Source organism: Ranitomeya imitator, chromosome 3, assembly GCF_032444005.1.
Source record: "Ranitomeya imitator isolate aRanImi1 chromosome 3, aRanImi1.pri, whole genome shotgun sequence".
In the NCBI taxonomy this organism is placed as follows: domain Eukaryota; kingdom Metazoa; phylum Chordata; class Amphibia; order Anura; family Dendrobatidae; genus Ranitomeya; species Ranitomeya imitator.
This window is the reverse complement of record NC_091284.1, coordinates 285,611,478-285,632,559: the sequence shown is the minus strand read 5'-3', so window position 1 is coordinate 285,632,559 and position 21,082 is coordinate 285,611,478. Positions and strand designations below refer to the sequence as shown.

Below are 21,082 nucleotides of genomic sequence, written 5' to 3'. Positions count from 1 at the left end.
AAAGAAATGTTACCACTATCATGAAGTACAATATGTCACGAAAAAACAATCTCAGAATCAGCGGATCTGTTAAAGCGTTCCAGAGTTATAACCTCATAAAGTGACAGTGGTCAGAATTGTAAAAATTGGCTCAGTCATTAAGTACCAAATTGGATCTGTCACTAAGGGGTTAAGCATGTATCTGGTAGCCGATTTTCTCGAATCCGAATATTTCACTATTCGCTCATCACTAGTAGCAATGCTTTATCTAGATATGCGTAAATTGAAAAATGTAAAAACAAACACATATACCTCAACAACAGACTGAAAAGAACATTTATTAGGAAGTATACATTGATAGTCTCAGATTAGAGGAGACAGATGGATCTTCACGGCCAGTTGCAGCACTTGCAACTCATATCAAATACTAAGCCATCAGAACATGTCATTGGATGTGTTATTTCACCTGCACATATGTAAAATTTGTTGGAGTTTAGTGGGTTTACATAATGGCCATCAGCTCTACCAACACAGAAGTTTGTATCAACATTATCAACAGGAGGATCAGGTGGAGGAGTGACTGGAGGTGCTGGTGTGCTGTCTCCGCCAGGACTGGATGTTGTTGTTGTTGTTGTATCTGGAGTTGGTGGAATAACGGTGTCACTACATATCTCCCCAGGGCAGTTCACTGTTGAACCTAAACAGGTTACAGAGAAAACATTACATGAAAAATGTCCTTATCTACAGGATCTTGCTGAACTCAAACAATTCCTTAAAAAGGTTGTTCTCTACACTAACCACATCTTCTCAATCCCTATGTTTCCCAATTGTAAAACAATAAGACCTATACTCACCTCCAATGCTTGTGCCTTTCTAGCCATGGCTCCCCAGGGGATTATTGTTATGTCACGCACGTCTTGCAGCCAATCATAGATTCATACAATGTTAGAGTTGGAAGGGACCTCCAGGATCATCATGTCCAACCCCCTGCTCAATGCAGGGTTCACTAAACCATCTCAGACAGATGTCTGTCCAGCCTCTGTTTGAAGACTTCCATTGATGGAGAACTCGCTGCTAAAAAGTTTTTTTCTAATATCTAATCAGTATCTTCTCCCTTTCAGTTTAATTCTATTGCTTCTCGCGTTTCTATGTGCAAATGAAAATAAGGCTAATCCCTCTACACTGTGACATCCTTACAGATATTTGTAGACAGCTATTAAGTATCCTCTATGCCTTCTTTTTGAAAGCTAAACATTACCAGAACCTTTAACCGTTCTTTTCATTGTCTGCAAATTTGATCAGTTTACCTTCAGTTCCCGTATCTAGATCATTTCTCGAAATGTGAAACAAAACTGGGGCCATGACAGAGCCTTGTGGTACCCCACTTGAAACACTCTTCCAATTGGATATGCAAACATTTACTACCACTCTTTGAGTACAATCACTGAATCAGGTATGAATACATCCACCTAACCATAGCCTTGTCAATTCCATACAGTCAGTTTTTCAATATTGATAGTATGAGATACTATCAAATGTTTTAATCAACGTTGGCTTCACTCTCCTTCGGGCAAAGCACAAATGCTGCAGAGAGGACGCCCATCGGACCAGACCATCCTCCTTTTCATACAGGCAGCGCAGGCGTAATTAAAATGGTATTTTTGGGGTTATACAGGGGAACTAAGAGATGAAAAACAGGTTTGTGGAATGCAGTAGAAGTGTAGGTGATAACATTTGTTTAGAGACTCAAAAATGGTGACAGGTTCCCTTTAACATACCTTTATGTGTTTGGATGTTGGAAGACTTAGAAGTTTAGCAGCAATATTCATTGATTACAAGGAAATTTTAGAGGTGTAATAAAACACCTCCCCATAAATTAACCCATTTTAGGAACTGCACCTCTCAAAAGTATTCACTGCTGCTTTAGATTTTTTTTTTTTACTTTACAATGCACTTCACATGAATTAACACAAAGTGGAATGAAAGAATTATAGATTTTTTTCACTAAAATGTTGTTTTAGCTTCAAAAAATGCACCCCTCCTCTGATCAGCAATTTTTTTCATACAAAAAATTATTACTGTCTAAAATAGGGCTCATAGTCACATGCGAGAAACTCGGACGAGTCTCGCACGTTAATACCCGGCACTGCCACCGGCACTTGGGACCGGAGTGTGTGGCTGCATGTATTTCTATGCAGCTGAACGCTCCGATGCGAGTGCCGGCGGCAGTGCCGGGTATTAACGTGCGAGACTCGACCGAGTTTCTCGCATGTGACTATGACTCCTTTGTGTGAAAAAGTGCTCATGTATGTGCATCTAAGTTGAATACAGCTATACAGCTCTAGTGCGAATTACTGCAGTTTTGAGAATAGGTATTTGGCTTGTGACTTGTACAGGTGTCATACACCAAGTTCGGCTAATTAGCGTAGGTTTTCTCTATTCAAGAATTTCTGTTAAAAAAAAATTCAAAATGGAAATAACTAATTGTTAAGTGCAGGTAATATGCAGAAACTAGAGAATGGGCAAATTCCAGGGTTAAAAATGTAAAGTGTTAATTCCCATTTAAGATGTCAGCAGATGTCATTCAGAACACAACGTACACGTCCATCTTTTGCTGTGTAGGTTTGATACTGCCTAATGCTAATACCTGCCTCCTCTCTGTAAAATGGTCACTTACCTTCCAGCAGGGACTTTAGGTGATTGATCAGTGGATATTTCCCTTCATTGCAAAAGCTTCCTCGGAAATCATCCAAATCAAGGGCCCAAACCATGGCACCACCAAACCCACTTTCTTTTAAGAACCTCACCTTGAAATAAGAAAAAGATCATAGGGCTAGATTCCTTGTTACATTTTTGCCTTTTTTCAAAAAGTCATAAAATTTGTGGCAAGTGCACTCCAAACCCCCCCCCAATTATGATCTTAGGTATGCCAAAACATTTTTGCACAGTTTTTATCACAATTTGCTCTAAATAGTCAAAAAATACTAAAGACAAATATAACAATGTTTTTTGACTTTGCACAAAATTCATGGACCATGTGCTCCATTTTGAAAAATTTGGTGCAATGAATTCCATAAGATAAACAAAAGTGACTTAAAAAAAAGCTCAAATGATGCTTTATTATATTATTATAGAGGGAGCTGTAATGCTGTGACAGATCTATCGCAGATTGATGACTGACCAAATCCGTTGATTTGCCAAGGAGCCTTTAAGGTCCACAGAGGTTTTCTTCATTCTAAGGCTGGAGTCACGCTACCGTATAACATGGCCGAGTGCTATGTGATAAAACATCAAATCGCACTTGGCTCAGTGTTATACTATGGGGCAGATCACATCAGTGATTTTTTTTCTCATACTGATTTTGCATGAGAGAACAATTGCAGCATGCTGTGATTGATAGCGAGACTCAGGCGCACTCGCATCCATACAAGTCTATGGGTGTGAGTGAAACATCGCACTGTACTCGGATGTCATCAGAGTGCAGTGATGTACTGTATATGTCAACATTGGCAGCAGAGGAGATGTAGAAATTAATTTCTCCGCCTCGTCTGCAGCTGTGCTCTGTGCCTGTCATGCGAGGGGATCAGAGCACAGAAGCGTGACACTCACAACAGAGCAGGAGCCGAGGGTCATTAGCATATCCAATGCTATACGCTAGTGTGATTCCGGCCTAACAGAAAAAATAGCACTGAATGTGGCCAAACTTTTTTACCTCAAAAACAATGGAGCTGATGGTAAGTACAAGACTAAGTACAGAGACCGTAGATTAGTAGCACCACTCCCGAGCTGCAATTAAAAAAAACAACAACGCATATCATTGGTGCAACCTGTACGGCTGCATAGGGGCCCAAGAGGTTAGAGGGCCCATTTCTACCTTCAAAGCAGATGCAATATTGCATTTTTAGGAGCCATTGGGCTGCAAATGGCCCATATATTGCTTTTGCACAGGGGCACTGTTCTGTCTGTGTCCGCCAGTGGCTGGAGTGGTGATTTATTAAAGGGACTCTGTCACCTGAATTTGGAGGGAACAATCTTCAGTCATGGAGGCGGGGTTTTGGGGTTTTTGATTCACCCTTTCCTTACCCGCTGGCTGCATGCTGGCTGCAATATTGGATTGAAATTCATTCTCTGTCCTCCATAGTACACGCCTGCGCAAGGCAAGATTGCACCTTGTGCAGGCATATACTACGGAGGACAGAGAATGAACTTCTAATAAACTCTCCTTCATTCATGACTTCTTCCTTTCTAATTCTCTTAATCTCCTGGCTCTTACTGAAACCTGGATCCAGCAGTCAGACACCACCGCTGCTGCTGCTCTTTCATATGGTGGACTGCACTTTTCTCATACCCCAAGATCAGACAACAGAGCAGGTGGAGGCGTTGGTCTGCTCCTTTCACCCAAATGTACTTTCCAAGTTATCCCCCAAGTACCCTCACTTGTCTTCCCTTCCTTTGAGGTCCATGTGGTCAGACTCTACGTCCCCTTCTCCATGCGAGTGGCGGTGGTGTATCGTCCTCCCGGCCCCTCTCATCAGTTCCTGGATCACTTTGCCACCTGGCTTCCACACTTTCTCTCCTGTGACACCCCTACCCTTATCATGGGTGATTTCAACATCCCCATTGCCTCTCCCCTCTCCCCATCTGCTTCTCACCTTTTATCTCTATCCTCCTCTTTTGACCTCTCGCAGCATACTAACTCTCCAACACATGAAGATGGAAACTCCCTTGACTTGGTCTTCTCCCGACTTTGCTCAGTGGATGACTTCACAAACTCCCCTCTCCCGCTCTCTGACCACAACCTTCTTTCATTCTCTATCAAGAACTGCCATCCCGCTCAGGTCACCCCCACTTTCCACACCTATAGAAACATACAGGCCATTAACACCCAGAAACTTATGATGAACTTGCAGTCCTCACTGGCCCCTATTTCCTCCATCTTATGTCCTGATTCTGCATTGAAGCATTACAATGAAACCCTGCAAAGTGCTCTGGATGAAGCTGCTCCTCCTATACATAAAACAACTCGGCACAGACGGCAACAACCGTGGCACACGCTGCAAACACGTTTCCTGCAGCGGTGCTCCAGGTGCGCAGAACGTCTGTGGAGAAAATCTAATCTACCCGAAGATTTCATCCATTATAAGTTCATGCTAAAGACATACAATTCTGCCCTTCACCTCTCCAAACAAACCTACTTCAACACCCTCATCACCTCTCTGTCCAATAACCCTAAACGTCTCTTTGACATGTTCCAGTCCCTACTCAACCCAAGAGAGCAGGCCCCAACCACGGATCTCCGTGCTGACGATCTGGCCAATTACTTCAAAGAAAAAATTGACCACATTCGACAGGAAATCATCTCCCAATCTCTTCATACCATGCACTGTCCTCCCTCCCCCACTGCATCTAGTTCACTCTCTGACTTTGAAGCAGTTACAGAAGAAGAAGTAAGCAGGCTCCTTGCATCTTCGCGCCCGACCACTTGCACCAGTGACCCCATTCCGTCACATCTCCTCCAGTCCCTTTCCCCGGCTATCACCTCTCACCTAACAAAAATATTCAACCTTTCCCTCACTTCCGGTATTTTTCCCTCCTCATTTAAGCATGCCATCATACATCCATTACTTAAAAAACCATCCCTCGATCAAAACTGTGCCGCTAATTATAGACCTGTCTCTAATCTTCCCTTCATCTCTAAACTCCTCGAACGCCTGGTCCACTCCCGTCTTACCCGCTATCTCTCAGATAACTCTCTTCTCGACCCTCTTCAATCTGGCTTCCGCTCTTTACACTCTACTGAAACTGCCCTCATTAAAGTCTCTAATGACCTACTAACAGCTAAATCTAATGGTCACTACTCCATGCTAATTCTCTTGGATCTCTCTGCAGCATTTGACACTGTGGATCATCAGCTCCTCCTCACTATGCTCCGCTCCATCGGCCTCAAGGACACCGTTCTCTCCTGGTTCTCCTCCTATCTCTCTGACCGATCCTTCACTGTATGTTTTGCTGGTTCTTCCTCCTCTCACCTTCCCCTTACTGTTGGGGTTCCTCAAGGATCAGTCCTAGGCCCCCTACTCTTCTCGTTGTATACTGCCCCTATTGGACAAACAATCAGTAGATTTGGTTTCCAGTACCATCTCTATGCTGACGACACCCAATTATACACTTCTGCTCCCGATATCACACCGACCTTTTTAGAAAACACCAGTGATTGTCTTACCGCTGTCTCTAACATCATGTCCTCCCTCTATCTGAAACTAAACCTGTCAAAAACTGAACTCCTCGTGTTCTCTCCCTCTACTAACCTACCTTTGCCTGACATTGCCATCTCCGTGTGCGGTTCCACCATTACTCCAAAGCAACATGCCCGCTGCCTTGGGGTCATCCTTGATTCTGACCTTTCATTCACCCCCTACATCCGATCACTGGCTCGCTCTTCTTACCTGCATCTCAAAAACATTTCTAGAATTCGCCCTTTTCTTAATTTCGACTCTGCAAAAACTCTGACTGTTTCACTTATTCATTCTCGTCTGGACTATTGTAACTCTCTACTAATCGGTCTCCCTCTTGCAAAACTCTCCCCGCTCCAATCTGTCCTGAATGCTGCAGCCAGGATCATATTCCTCACCAACCGTTACACCGATGCCTCTACCCTGTGCCAGTCATTACACTGGCTACCCATCCACTCCAGAATCCAGTACAAAACTACTACCCTCATCCACAAAGCACTCCATGGCTCAGCACCACCCTACATCTCCTCCCTGGTATCAGTCTACCACCCTACCCGTGCCCTCCGCTCCGCTAATGACCTCAGGTTAGCATCCTCAATAATCAGAACCTCCCACTCCCGTCTCCAAGACTTTACACGTGCTGCGCCGATTCTTTGGAATGCACTACCTAGGTTAATACGATTAATCCCCAATCCCCACAGTTTTAAGCGTGCCCTAAAAACTCATTTGTTCAGACTGGCCTACCGCCTCAATGCATTAACCTAACGATCCCTGTGTGGCCTATTTATAATTAAAAAAAAAAAAAAAAAAAAAAAAAAAAGGTTCCTCGCATCATGTTCTCATACACTTTATGCAGTATTAGCCCTCTGTGTCTGTACTGCTACATACTTAGGCAGGTAACTGGTTCATGCAGCTTTACATGAACACCTGAGCCTTACACTATAGCTGGTCCGAATAACTAAAGCAATTGTTACCATCCACCTCTCGTGTCTCCCCTTTTCCCCATAGTTTGTAAGCTTGCGAGCAGGGCCCTCACTCCTCCTGGTATCTGTTTTGAACTGTATTTCTGTTATGCTGTAATGTTTATTGTCTGTACAAGTCCCCTCTATAATTTGTAAAGCGCTGCGGAATATGTTGGCGCTATATAAATAAAATTATTATTATTATTATTATTCAATCCAATATTGCAGCCAGCATGCAGCCAGTGGGTAAGGAAAGGGTGAATCAAACACCCCGCCTCCATGGCTGAAGATTGTTCCCTCCAATTTCAGGTGACAGTGTCCCTTTAAGGACACTATTATAGACAGCTATGAATTCCATTGTTCTGTTCATATGATGGAACAGAAAAAGAGACTTTGGCACAGCCAAAAGGTGGTTTCCATTGTAACCGATACTAAAGCACCAGATACATAAAAAGGATGGAGCGGCACAAAAACTTATCACCTAATGTTAGACATGTCCAGCTAACACTGGATCAGGTAAATATATAGATTTCTGCTAAATATATATTATATAATAAATAAATCAGTATGTGTTCAATATGACATTCTTTAACACCTCATCATGTGCTCTACGCACAGACAATTTCAGATTTTACAGCAGCTATACTTTGAAACAAGTTATTTAAGCTCCATCTTACTTTGCATTCATAACTTTGTTGGTTGTCAAATCCAACCCACTCATTATCCTTACAAGCGTATGGCACCCTCTGGTCAGCAATCCACCTCACTGTGGTCCCTTTAAGCCAAGTGCAGATCTAAGAACATATAGAACAGAATGTTACACAGCGATTAATGCATTTGTGTGTCACTGTACTGTACACCCGACCCTGACAGTCAGCCATGGCCAACAAACAGGTTTGTTAAAGTTTTTGTGTAATGCCACACTGATAGTATGAACACTATAAACACGTTTCATTAACGTTAAGCAAAGAAAGATTATAAAAGTATTAAAAATCATATAAAATAAATGATGAACATATTCATTTTCTAAAAACTGGTTAAATTTATTCATAATATCAAATATTGTCTAAACATGAATAAGTTATACATTAATGAAACACAGTTAGAAATATTTGGACTCCTTTTTTTAACTTAAAGGGAACCTGTCACCCTGTTTTTTCAAGAAGAGCTAAAAATAGCATTAAATAGGGGCAGAGCTGGGCTTTACATTAGTGTATTTTGGAGCCTTTATTCCCCACCTATGCTGCCGAAATACCTTTGTAAAGTCACCGTTTTGGGCTGTCACTCACGCTGGTCAGGTCATATGGGCGTGGTGACAGCGCTGTTTTACCCCCAGATCTCCGTTGGTGGCGTAGTGGTGTGCGCATGTCCAAGTGGCGAATCCACTGCGCAGCTTCAAGGAAAATAGCGCGATCTGCGCTATTCAGCTGTCTATCGGTGGGCACGTCCATCTTTGTGAGGCCGCGGGTGCGCAGATGGTTCTTCTCGGCTTCCCAGGGCTTCAGGAAAATGGCCACGGGATGCCACGCGTGCGCAGATGGAGATTGCAGCGGCCATTTTTATTTCACAACATCCGTCGGTACGTCGGGCCGACGCATGGTGACGGCCCCGTGCCGACGGAAGTGTGAAAGTAGCCTTAAATGTTTGTGCTAGAAGCAGTGTGAAAGACTGGGGCAAAGCATGCCAAGACGCATGAAAGCTGTGATTAAAAATCATGGTTATTCTACAAAATATTGATGGTTGAATGCTTCCTGAGTTAAAACATTAGTATTGTTGTTTCTAAATGATTATGAACTTGTTTTCTTTGCATTATTTGAGGTCTGAAAGCACTGGATTTTTTTGTTTTATTTTGACCTTTTTTCTTTGTCAGAAAAAAACCCCAAAATGTATTGATTGGAAATTCGGAAACATGTGTCAGAAGTTTATAGACTAAAAGAACAATTTACATTTTACTCAGAAATATACCTATAAAGAGAAAAATCAGACAAACTGAACATTTTGCAGCGATCTCTTAATTTTTGCGAGAGCTGCAAAGCCGAAGATATTGAAAGATATGAAAAGCCTGAACCCTAAATATTAATTTGGCTGCAATTAGGCCCAATATACACAGTTGTACTGTATACAGGCCGCTTCAGTACAAAACCACCTAATTAAGTATGTCTAATATCCGCTTCACAGACATGGGAAGGGCCTGAAGCTCAGTCTATGAGTCCTCTACAGGCCAGCACATATCACCAGATCAGGACAAGGTGTAGCCATACACATAGATAAGGAGTTCAAACCTCTCAATCCCTCCATATATTTTGCTAAAAACATTAATAAATACCAAGAGAGCACATAGAAAAATAGTTTTCCCTTTCACGTTGCTTAAATCTGTTAGTTCGGCAAAATACTAATAAAACACAAGCAAATGCGGCACATACCAAGATATAGTGCACATTAATTTATAAATTCACACACAGAATCCCATAATAGTGACCCGCTGCGCTATTGTGCTGTACTTCTCAAAGTATAGTAATACTATTGAATCCTACCTCATAGTAAGCCCAGAAACCAGCCTCCCTTGTGTATGTTCCAGCTGATCCTGCTCCAGACATAGAGGTGCCTACATCGCACAAGCTAGGATTTGGGTTTCTGAATGTTCGGCCATATGTTGGGAATCCAAGAATTAGTTTCTGTGCAGGAGCTCCATTGTTTTTCCAATAATTCATGGCATAATGCTAGGAACAAAGTAACCATATGATGTTTGGGATTACAGACGACAGGGATGTCAAACTCATATACACAGAGGGCCAAAATTAATTTGGACAAAGTCTTGAGCCAAAGTTGCTATTTCTAACATTAATCACGACAAAAAGGGGGGGTTATGGTGAGGGGTAAAAAATGGGTTGGAAGGAAGAACACCGATACTGCAGGAGAAGTTTGGGTTGTAAACAGCAGTATACAGAAGAATATAAAATATGTGGTGACTCTCAAATACAAGGAAATGTGGGGAAATAGAGAACATAAGTGAGTTAAGAGCACTGAAACAAAAAGTTTGCAGAGTCAAGATGGTAGGAAGTGAACAAAATATTAAGATACAATGGGAAAATATTGCAATGTATAAAAAGCAAAACGGAGAATACATGACCAAATAGAATATCAAAATAACTCATGGCATGATTGCATCAGCTTAATAGCATACCTATGCCTCGATTGTGGAGGAGATAGAGGGTAGTAGGCGCTTTGCGCAATGAGATTTATGAGTGAGCACAGAGGGACTGAAAGCTGATGTAGGAAAAAGGGAACTTCCAGCTCAGGGTAATGCACGTCAGGAAATGCGTCATAACTTGGTGCACGTTATTACGGGGCGTGTTGTAAATAGTCTTGTATCAACCAGATGTGCCGGATCGGAAAGGCGAGATATTTAGTATTAGCAGTGCTTGCGCCGTCTACCACCCAGCTACATCTAGTAGACATTTGATAGTTTCTTGTCGGCCAAATATAATTACACTGTGGGTCAGAATTGGCCCGTGGGCCTGAGTTTGACATCTATGATACAGAATTATATAAAGCCTTAAATACAAGATTAAAAGGGAGATTTACAATAGTACAATGCATCAGAATTCTGACATTAGTTCAGAGATATATGGAGGAGACAGGTTATGGATTGCTTTGTAAATCAGTATTAGTAATTTGAATTGGATATGCTGAAGGAATGGGAGCCAGTGAAGAGATTTGTAGAGGGGAGAAGCAGAGGAGTAGCGAGGAGACAGATGAATTAGTCAGGCAGCAGAGTTAAAGATGGAATGGAGAGGTGCGAGAGTGTTACCAGGGAGGCCTCAGAAAAGGATGTTGCAGTAGTCAAGGTGGGTCATGATGAGGGCATGCACAAGCATTTTAGTAGATTGACGGTTGAGTAAAGGACAGATTCTGGAGATATTTTTGAGCTGGAGGTGACAGGAGGTGGAAAGAGCTTGGATGTGTGGTTTGAAGGACAGGGCAGTGTCAAGCGTTACTCCGAGGCAGCGGCTTCCGGTACGGGGGAAGCGTGATGTCATTAATTGTGATAGATAGATCAGGTAATGAAGATCTGTGAGATGGAGGAAAGATGATGAGTTCAGATTTGTCCACACTGAGTTTGAGGAAGCGAGAGGATAAGAAGGAGGATATGACTGATAGACACTCCAGGATTCTGGCCAGCATAGAGGTGACATCTGGGCCAGAGAGGTAGATATGAGTGTAATCAGCATAGAGGTGGTACTGGAAATGATGGAACTTTATGAGTTTCCCAGGCCAAGTGTCTAGATTGAAAAGTAAAGGTCCTACAACAGAGCCTTGGGGACTCCAACAGAGAGAGGGTGGGGAGAAGAGGTAGTGTGGGAGTGGGAGACGCTGAATGTGTCGTTGGAAAGGTATGAGGAGATCCAGGATAGGGTGAGGTCTTTGATGCTAAAGGAGAAGAGGATCTGTAGTACGAGGCAGTGGTCAACTGTGTCGAAAGCAGAGGACAGGTCTAGAAGGAGGAGTATAGAGTATTGTTCCTTAGCTTTGGCTGTAAGTAGGTCAGGGCAGTCTCAGTGGAATGGTGGGGACAGAATCCAGATTGTAGATTGTCAAAGAGCTAGTTAGAAGAGAGGTGAGAGGAAAGTTCAGCATGGACATGCTGCTCTATGAGTTTGGAAGCGAATGGGAGCAGCGATATTGGGCTATAGCTGGACATATTGGTTGTGTTGATGGTTGGCTTTTTAAGGATAGGCGTGATTGTGGCGTGTTTGAAAGTAGAACGGAAGGTACCAGAAGTTAGTGATAGGTTTAAGAGATGGGTTAGGTATGGGATCAGTGTGCTGGTGAGGTTGGGGAGGAGGTGGGATGGGGTCTAGTGCACAAGTGGTGAGGTTTGATTTAGAGAGGAGACAATTAAGCTCCCCTTCAGTGATGTTGGTGAGGAAGGTTATGGGGTTTTGGCATTGGTCTGGTATACAAAGGGGTTGTGGTGGTTGAACAATAAAAACTTGCCTTGTGTAGTCGATCTTATTTTTGAAGGGTGTGGCAAAGTCCTCAGCAGAGATGTGGGAGGTTGGAGGCGCAGTAGTGGGCGGAGGAGGGAGTTAAAAGTTTTGAATAACTGTTTGGAGATGTAGGATAGGGAAAATACAAGGGTTGTGAAGTAGACCTGTTTAGCAGAGGTGATGGCAGATTTGAAAGCGAGCGTTGCCTGTCTGAATACAGTGAAATCATCTTGCGGATTTGTTTTCTTCCAAAGCCGCTCTGAAACCCTGGATACTTGCCGGAGCTTTTAAGTGATGTTATTGTGCCAGGGCTGTCTGTTGACCTCAAGTCATGAAGCAATAAATGTAAAAATAAAGTATCTAATATTTATAAATATACAGTATATTATAAAACATGGACACAGGACAGTCTGTTCTGTGCAAGTATTGGACACATTTAGTTCCCAGCAGGCCGAGGATTGCAGTATATTATCCTTGGCTATACAGTTAGGGCCAGAAATATTTGGACAGTGACACAAGTTTTGTTATTTTAGCTGTTTACAAAAACATGTTCAGAAATACAATTATATATATAATATGGGCTGAAAGTGCACATTCCCAGCTGCAATAAGATAGTTTCCACATCCAAATCGGAGAAAGGGTTTAGGAATCATAGCTCTGTAATGCATAGCGTCCTCTTTTTCAAGGGACCAAAAGTAATTGGACAATGGACTCTAAGGGCTGCAATTAACTCTGAAGGCGTCTCCCTCGTTAACCTGTAATCAATGAAGTAGTTAAAAGGTCAGGGGTGGATTCCAGGTGTGTGGTTTTGCATTTGGAAGCTGTTGCTGTGAGCAGACAACATGCGGTCAAAGGAACTCTCAATTGAGGTGAAGCAGAACATCCTGAGGCTGAAAAAAAAGAAAAAATCCATCAGAGAGATAGCAGACATGCTTGGAGTAGCAAAATCAACAGTTGGGTACATTCTGAGAAAAAAGGAATTGACTGGTGAGCTTGGGAACTCAAAAAGGCCTGGGCGTCCACGGATGACAACAGTGGTGGATGATCGCCGCATACTTAATTTGGTGAAGAAGAACCCGTTCACAACATCAACTGAAGTCCAGAACACTTTCAGTGAAGTAGGTGTATCTGTCTCTAAGTCAACAGTAAAGAGAAGACTCCATGACAGTAAATACAAAGGGTTCACATCTAGATGCAAACCATTCATCAATAACAAAAATAGACAGGCCAGAGTTAAATTTGCAGAAAAACACCTCAAGAAGCCAGCTCAGTTCTGGAAAAGTATTCTATGGACAGATGAGACAAAGATCAACCTGTACCAGAATGATGGGAAGAAAAAAGTTTGGCGAAGAAAGGGAACGGCACATGATCCAAGGCACACCACATCCTCTGTAAAACATGGTGGAGGCAACGTGATGGCATGGGCATGCATGGCTTTCAATGGCACTGGGTCACTTGTGTTTATTGATGACATAAGAGCAGACAAGAGTAGCCGGATGAATTCTGAAGTGTACCGGGATATACTTTCAGCCCAGATTCAGCCAAATGCTGCAAAGTTGATTGGACGGCGCTTCATAGTACAGATGGACAATGACCCCAAGCATACAGCCAAAGCTACCCAGGAGTTTGAGTGCCAAAAAGTGGAACATTCTGCAATGGCCAAGTCAATCTCCAGATCTAAACCCAATTGAGCATGCATTTCACTTGCTCAAATCCAGACTTAAGACGGAAAGACCCACAAACAAGCAAGACCTGAAGGCTGCGGCTGTAAAGGCCTGGCAAAGCATTAAGAAGGAGGAAACCCAGCGTTTGGTAATGTCCATGGGTTCCAGACTTAAGGCAGTGATTGCCTCCAAAGGATTTGCAACAAAATATTGAAAATAAAAATATTTTGTTTGGGTTATGTTTATTTGTCCAATTACTTTTGACCTCCTAAAATGTGGAGTGTTTGTAAAGAAATGTGTACAATTCCTACATTTTCTATCAGATATTTTTGTTCAACCCTTCAAATTAAACGTTACAATCTGCACTTGAATTCTGTTGTAGAGGTTTCATTTCAAATCCAATGTGGTGGCATGCAGAGCCCAACTCGCGAAAATTGTGTCACTGTCCAAATATTTCTGGCCCTAACTGTAGTTAGTGATTGACCAGAGGATGAAGAGGATCATCGCAAGGGGAGAGGGCTCGGCTGGTCTATTATACACGCACATATGTACATGAAACATTTAGAGAAATATTAATAATAAATTAAATAAATCAATTTTCTTACAGTGTTAAAGTATACTAAATCTCCAGAGTCTGTGGAACCCTTACACAGGGGGCTGTTGTGTCCAGACTGAGGGTCCCACCCACCATGGAAATCATAAGTCATCACACTGATGAAATCCAGTAATCTATGAAGAAACAAGCAAAGTCATTTCCAATTTCTTTCTCAATGTTGTACAACATGTACAATATCTGTCACAGTCATCTTGTGATCTTCTTTTAAGCAATGAAAACCACTAAATATGACAGATTGGTCACACTGCGAAAAATTACAATACCTCAAGAACTTCACTGTAGCGCCTTAGGGTATTTCTCCATACTCACTGTCCGATCTCTGCTATCTCATATCCAGCATCTATGGTGCCTTTTCCTGCAGACACTGCTGCTGTGATTAGGAGCCGTGGAAGACCTGAGGATCTCGCTTCTTCATTAAATGCATCAAGCATTTCCTAATAGAGGGAAGGGAAAAAACAACACAATTTAACCTCTTATTGACCAAGACAATTTTAACCTTAATGACCAGGCCAAATTGTTTAAGGAGATCTGTCACGACTTTTTTGGGATATAAGGTAAAAATATCATTCAATTCAGTGTCACCTATGCATTATACAAGTAGTTTTGATACCCCTTGACTCCCCACGTATGATCCATAAATACCATTTTATTCCTCCCGCTCTGAATGAAAACGGTATTTATGAATCATAGGTGGGGAGTCATATATATGGTCACAGACTTCTGTTTGGGCACATGTCATTGCTAGGAAGGAAAGAGCGCTGTTTGTCTTTAATACTTTAAAACTTTATAACATTTAGATGTGGGAGCAAACAATTATTATTTTTTTTTTAACTAAAATACTGTTACAGCAGCAAATCATAACTTACACTAGGAGTAATGGGAGAAATTAGACATCACAATTTGTTATGCAGTTGCTCCCTAATGTGGCAGTACCACATATGTGGTTGTACACTACTGTTAGAGCACCCAACAGGGAGCAGATGGGAAGGAGCCCTACTTGGTTTTTAGAAGGCAGATTTAGTTTAAATAGAGGTTGGGCTCCTTCAGCTGAGCCCATAAAGGGCCAGAACAGCAGAAACTCCCACCAAGTAACCTCATATTGGACACTTCACTGCCTAAGGAATTAATCTAGTAGTGTAGTGAGTATTTTGAACCCATAGGAGGCTCTCAAAAATGTATAACCTTGAGATGCAAAAATATGACATTTTAGTGGTAAAAATGTAATTTTTGTGTTTGCTGCAAATTTGTCAGGTACCCAAGGGTTAATAGGTGCACAGCTGGTGCTTCTGGTGACATGATGCTTCCCGTAAAATTGTTAAGTGGGCTCTCCACTCTACAATGATGACAGATATGTGGCCAATTACTGCGGTTTAAGCATAGTGTTGCTTGGAAGGAGGAGGCATTTGCATTTGGGAACGCAGAATTAATTCTTGGCAGATATGCAACAGATACAGACTTATTTGTGTGCAGGAGGAGTTTACACTTTTCTGACAGTATTGTTGATGTTGTTATTTGTATATGCTTAGTTGAATGTAATGCATATACTTGTGGTACTTTGGTTTCACTTTCTCTCTGGTAAAAGATCCTTCAGACTTCCTGTTAAGCTGTATTAAGAAGCTGATATATGTACCTCATGTTCTGTGTAGATTAAAGTTGAATTACCCCATATAATCTACTATCAAAATTTTCTTCTGTGACCAAACTCTACAACAGGTAATGGGCCCAGCATAGAAGGCAAAAAGGACTTGGTGAATGCAAAAAAATACATCAGAGCAATTCTCTCCAAACAAGACAAATAAGTTAAAGATGAGCAGCAGTTCAGAGCTGAAACTCACAGTAGCTAAGCTGAACAATGGGAACTATCAGTTATGGAAGTTCAAAGTGGAGATGCTACAGACAGACCCAATGATAATAATCAGACATGGGATAAGAAAAACAGACAAGCAAGAGCCACTATCAGCTTATTAGTGGACGATGATCGGTTAATCCACATAAGGAATGAGAATACAACAAAGGAAATGTGGGAAGCATTGAGAAGGCTACATAAAAGATCCAGCTTAAATCACAAACTATTACTGTTTAGAAAACTTTACAAGATAAGATTAAGTGCAAGGAAAGACATGTAGGAGCATATAAACTCCATGATGCAGGTGGTAACACAGCTGAGATCAGTCGGTGAAGACATTAAGGAAAGTCGTATAGCAGCAATATTATTGTGCAGTTTACCAGATTCATACACTGGTCTGATAAATGCACTAGAGACAAGACCTGAAGCAGACTTTAAGCTAGAGTTTGTAAGACCAGACTTATAGACTATCATAGAAGGAAAGAGCAACAAACAATTCCACTGAAAGGGATAGTGAAAAAGCAACAGACAAGAAGCCCCATTATACAGAGTCAAGAGAATGTTTCAGATGTAAGAAAAAGGGACATTTAAAAAAAGACTGTACAGGGTGGGCCATTTAAATGACACAAGGGGGCATTCTTTGCGTCTGGAGGAGAGAAGGTTTTTCCACCAACATAGAAGAGGATTCTTTACTGTTAGGGCAGTGAGAATCTGGAATTGCTTGCCTGAGGAGGTGGTGATGGCGAACTCAGTCGAGGGGTTCAAGAGAGGCCTGGATGTCTTCCTGGAGCAGAACAATATTGTATCATACAATTAGGTTCTGTAGAAGGACGTAGATCTGGGGATTTATTATGATGGAATATAGGCTGAACTGGATGGACAAATGTCTTTTTTCGGCCTTACTAACTATGTTACTATGTTACTATGTTACTATGATAGCAACACCGCAAAAGAAATGCTAGCACTGGCTTCCAGTATCCATTGTTTCAGATGCTGCACATCTCGTATCTTCACAGCATAGACAATTGCCTTCAGATAACCCCAAAGTATCTGAAACAATGAATACTGGAAGCCTGTGCTAGCATTTCTTCTGCGACTTTGCCATCAGTGGGTTAAAAGTGGGAGAAGAGGGTTGCATTGACCATCCAACACAATGGTCAGAACTTTGAACACATTTTATAAGAGGTCATAAACTTGTAAATAACTCATGAAAGAATAAAGTTACGTTAAAACCAAGCACACCATTGTTTTTCTTGTGAAATTCTCAATACGTTTAATTTGTCACACGACCCTCTTCCCATTGGAAAAAATAAAGTTGGATCCAAAATGGTTGACTTCAAAATGTCTGCCATGGTCACCACCCATCTTGAAAAGTTTTCCCCCTCCCATATACTAATGTGCCACAAACAGGAATTTGATATCACCAACCATTCCCATTTTATTTAGATGTATCCATATAAATGGCCCACCCTGTATTATATGGAAAGCAGAACAACATAAATTACACCAAAAGGAGAATAAACAGAAAGTAACAATTTCTAACCCACATGCAGATCACTGGAATGGTACATTTAAAGTAACTGATGAAGAGTCATCGTCAGGCTGGTTTATTGACTCAGGAGCAACAAGTCGCATGACTAGTAATAAAAGCTTCTTTACTGAACTTGATGAAAATAATAAGGAAACAATTTATCTTGTAGATAGGAGTAAAATAACCGCAGAATTTATTGGACAAGGAATGCTAATCTGTCCTCATAGATTTGGACATAATTCAAAATTACTAGTAAAGGATGTGTTATATGCTCCAAGACTAGAAGGAGGATTGTTATCCGTAAAGCATCTGACAGCCAAATGACTTGCTATAAAATTCAAAGATGATAATTGAACAATCCTAGCGGGAGATAAGGTAATAATTAATGTCAAAGCAGGTGAACAATTATATCATCTAAACACATTAAAGGAACAGATGAAGATATGTACGAATAATCACAAGAATTGTATTCACATGTGGAATAGACATCTAGGACACAGACATCCTGAGAGTATAATGGCGTTACAAAAGAAGAATTTGACAAAAGAAACTATAGCTATCTGATTGCTCAATTACCGTAAAATGTGAATGCTGTATAAAATCTAAAGTTACAAGAGGATCTATACCTAAAGAGAGTGAGACAAAAAGCACAAGACCACTTGACTTGGTATGTGGACTAGTGATGAGCGAGCACTAAAATGCTCGGGTGCTCGTTGCTTGGGTCGAGCAGATTGGAATACTCGGGTACTCGACCAGAACAACGAAACCAAAACGGATTTTGCTGGGAAATGTTTCAAGGTACATCCTTTGCAGGTTAAAGAGTTGCCTGTAAGGCCAAATATTTAACCCCAGACCAAAAATTTCCTCCCCCACTTAGGCCAGCTTCACACTCAGCGTATGAAAATACGGTCCGTATATTATGGCCGTAATACGCTGAAAAGTCCCGAAAATGGTGGTCCGTAGCTCCTCCGTAGGCAGGGTGTTTCAGCGTTTTTTGCGCATGGCATCCTCCGTATGTAATCCGTATGTCATCCGTACTGCGTGTTTTTATCGCAGGCTTGCAAAATCGACATACGGATATACAAGGAATCCATGTGTTAAAAAAATATATATATATATACTGTATATATATATATATATATATATATATATATATGTCAGTAGAGACATCTATGTATATATATTAATATTTCATCCAGCGCGATATAGCAGAAAGCCGGTAATTCAATTACCGGCTTTTGCTTTCTCCTTCCTAAACCCGACATGATATGAGACATGGTTTACATACAGTAAACCATCTCATATCCCCATTTTTTTTGCATATTCCACACTACTAATGTCAGTAGTGTGTCTATGCAAAATTTGGCCGTTCTAGCTAGTAAATTAAGGGGTTAATGGCGGAAAAAATTTACGTGGGCTCCCGCACAATTTTCTCCGCCAGAGTAGTAAAGCCAGTGACTGAGGGCAGATATTAATAGCCTGGAGAGGGTCCACGGTTATTGGCCCCCCCTGGCTAAAAACACCTGCCCCCAGCCACCCCAGAAAAGGCACATCTGGAAGATGCGCCTATTCTGGCACTTGGCCACTCTCTTCCCATTCCCGTGTAGCGGTGGGATATGGGGTAATGAAGGGGTAATGAAGGGTTAATGCCACCTTGCTATTGGATCAGTTTAATACGGCAGATAGGAGCAGGGGCAATAAGAGAATAATTGTGCCGTATGTTTTGCGAGTTTTGCGGACGTAGTTTCTGCACTCTTACGTCCGTAAAACTCGCAAGTGTGAAGCCGGCCTTAGGCTTAGTTCAGACACTGCGTTTTTGAAGCGTTTTTCAACTTTAACATTGCTTTCAACCACTACAAATGCATTCTCTGGGAAATGTCATTGTAACATTTAACAACCCTAGCTGGCCATGTGGTGTGTGACACATAAGCAGACCCATCTTGTTTCATTTATGAAGGAGGGACTCTTAAAGTCACAGAGCCTATTTTTACTTATGCATCAGGCGGCCTTAATCTTATTAAAGGGCCATTATTAAACAGTGGGTCTCCTAAGCTGTTGTAGCCTATGCTGTGAGTGGATGGGCTGCAAAGAATTACGACGCACCACAATACCCCTTTCATAAGATGTCCAGGGGGAACTCCTGAAAAAGTGTTGCATTGAATTCAAGGCCTGCCCTGCTACCAATTCATATACACCCCAATAAGCCTTTGAACCCACATACTGTATGGGCCCCTGAAAATCCACTTCACAATATGCATTTTGTACTCCTGTGCTCCTTTGTTTTACACATTGGCAGGAAGGCCAGCCCTGCTGCATAGTCAGTCATATGCACCCCATTACGCCTTGGAACCCACATAGTGGATGGGCCCATGAAAATCCACTTCACAATATGCATTTTGTACTCCCGTATTCCTTTGTTTTACACATTGGCAGCAAGGCCAGCCCTGCTGCATAGTCATATGCACCCCATTATGCCTTGGAACCCAAATACTGGATGGTTCCATGAAAATCCACTCGTATTTTTTAATGGTATGATGATTCCCTCTTTGCAGAATTATTTACAAGGAGAATTTGGCAATTTTATTTGCCATGTTTTTAACACTAAGGTTCAGATATGGCTTTAAATACTACTAAAACTACAAAATTCAAGGATTAGAATGATTGAATAGTGTGATTGCTAACATACAAAGGTTAATAAGTACATATAAGGATTAACTACATATAGTGATTACGTATATATGCAGGGCCGTATTTGCCACTAGGCACTTGAGGGCACGTGCCTAGGGCGGCGGGATGCGGGGGGGCGCCCTTGAGCTAGGTTTTTTCTTATATATATATATATATATATATATATATATATATATATATATATATTTTTTAATAAAACTCCGGGGTCAAGTTTCCGCCCACCCTCCTCCCTCCCTCCGTCACCCGCCCCCCTCCCTCCCTCCCTCCCTCCTTCCCGCCCCCCTCCCTCCCTCCCTGAAGACGTAATACTCACCTTCCTCCAGCGGTGGCTGCAACTGCGTCTCAGCACCGTCCTGTCTTCAGCGGTCACATGGTACCGATCATTAAGGGTGATGAATATGCGCATATTCATCTCACCTTAATTAGCGCTACCATGTGACCGCTGAAGACAGGAAGGAAGACGCTGCAGAGATGCCAGGAAGTTCTGTGCTGCGCGGTGAGAGGTAAGTATGACAGGGAAAAAAAGTGGGGAGCCGTGCACACAGGGGAGAAGGATGGGGAGCCGTGCACAC

The 21,082-nt window shown here is 41.9% G+C and overlaps 1 protein-coding gene across 1 annotated transcript in view; it reads right to left on the bottom strand.

Annotated features, from left to right (window-relative positions):
• Positions 1–290: 290 nt before the first annotated feature.
• Positions 291–21,082, bottom strand: part of LOC138669775 (acidic mammalian chitinase-like) — an 89,377-nt gene continuing 68,585 nt past the window's right edge. Inside the window, exons 6-11 of the mRNA XM_069756504.1 lie at positions 14,755–14,879; positions 14,435–14,558; positions 9,709–9,894; positions 7,852–7,968; positions 2,657–2,786; positions 291–676 (exon numbers count right to left, since the gene is read on the bottom strand). Of these exons, the coding sequence (XP_069612605.1) occupies positions 369–676; positions 2,657–2,786; positions 7,852–7,968; positions 9,709–9,894; positions 14,435–14,558; positions 14,755–14,879 (990 nt within the window). The 3' untranslated portion in view covers positions 291–368. The remainder of the gene's footprint in view (positions 677–2,656; positions 2,787–7,851; positions 7,969–9,708; positions 9,895–14,434; positions 14,559–14,754; positions 14,880–21,082) is intronic.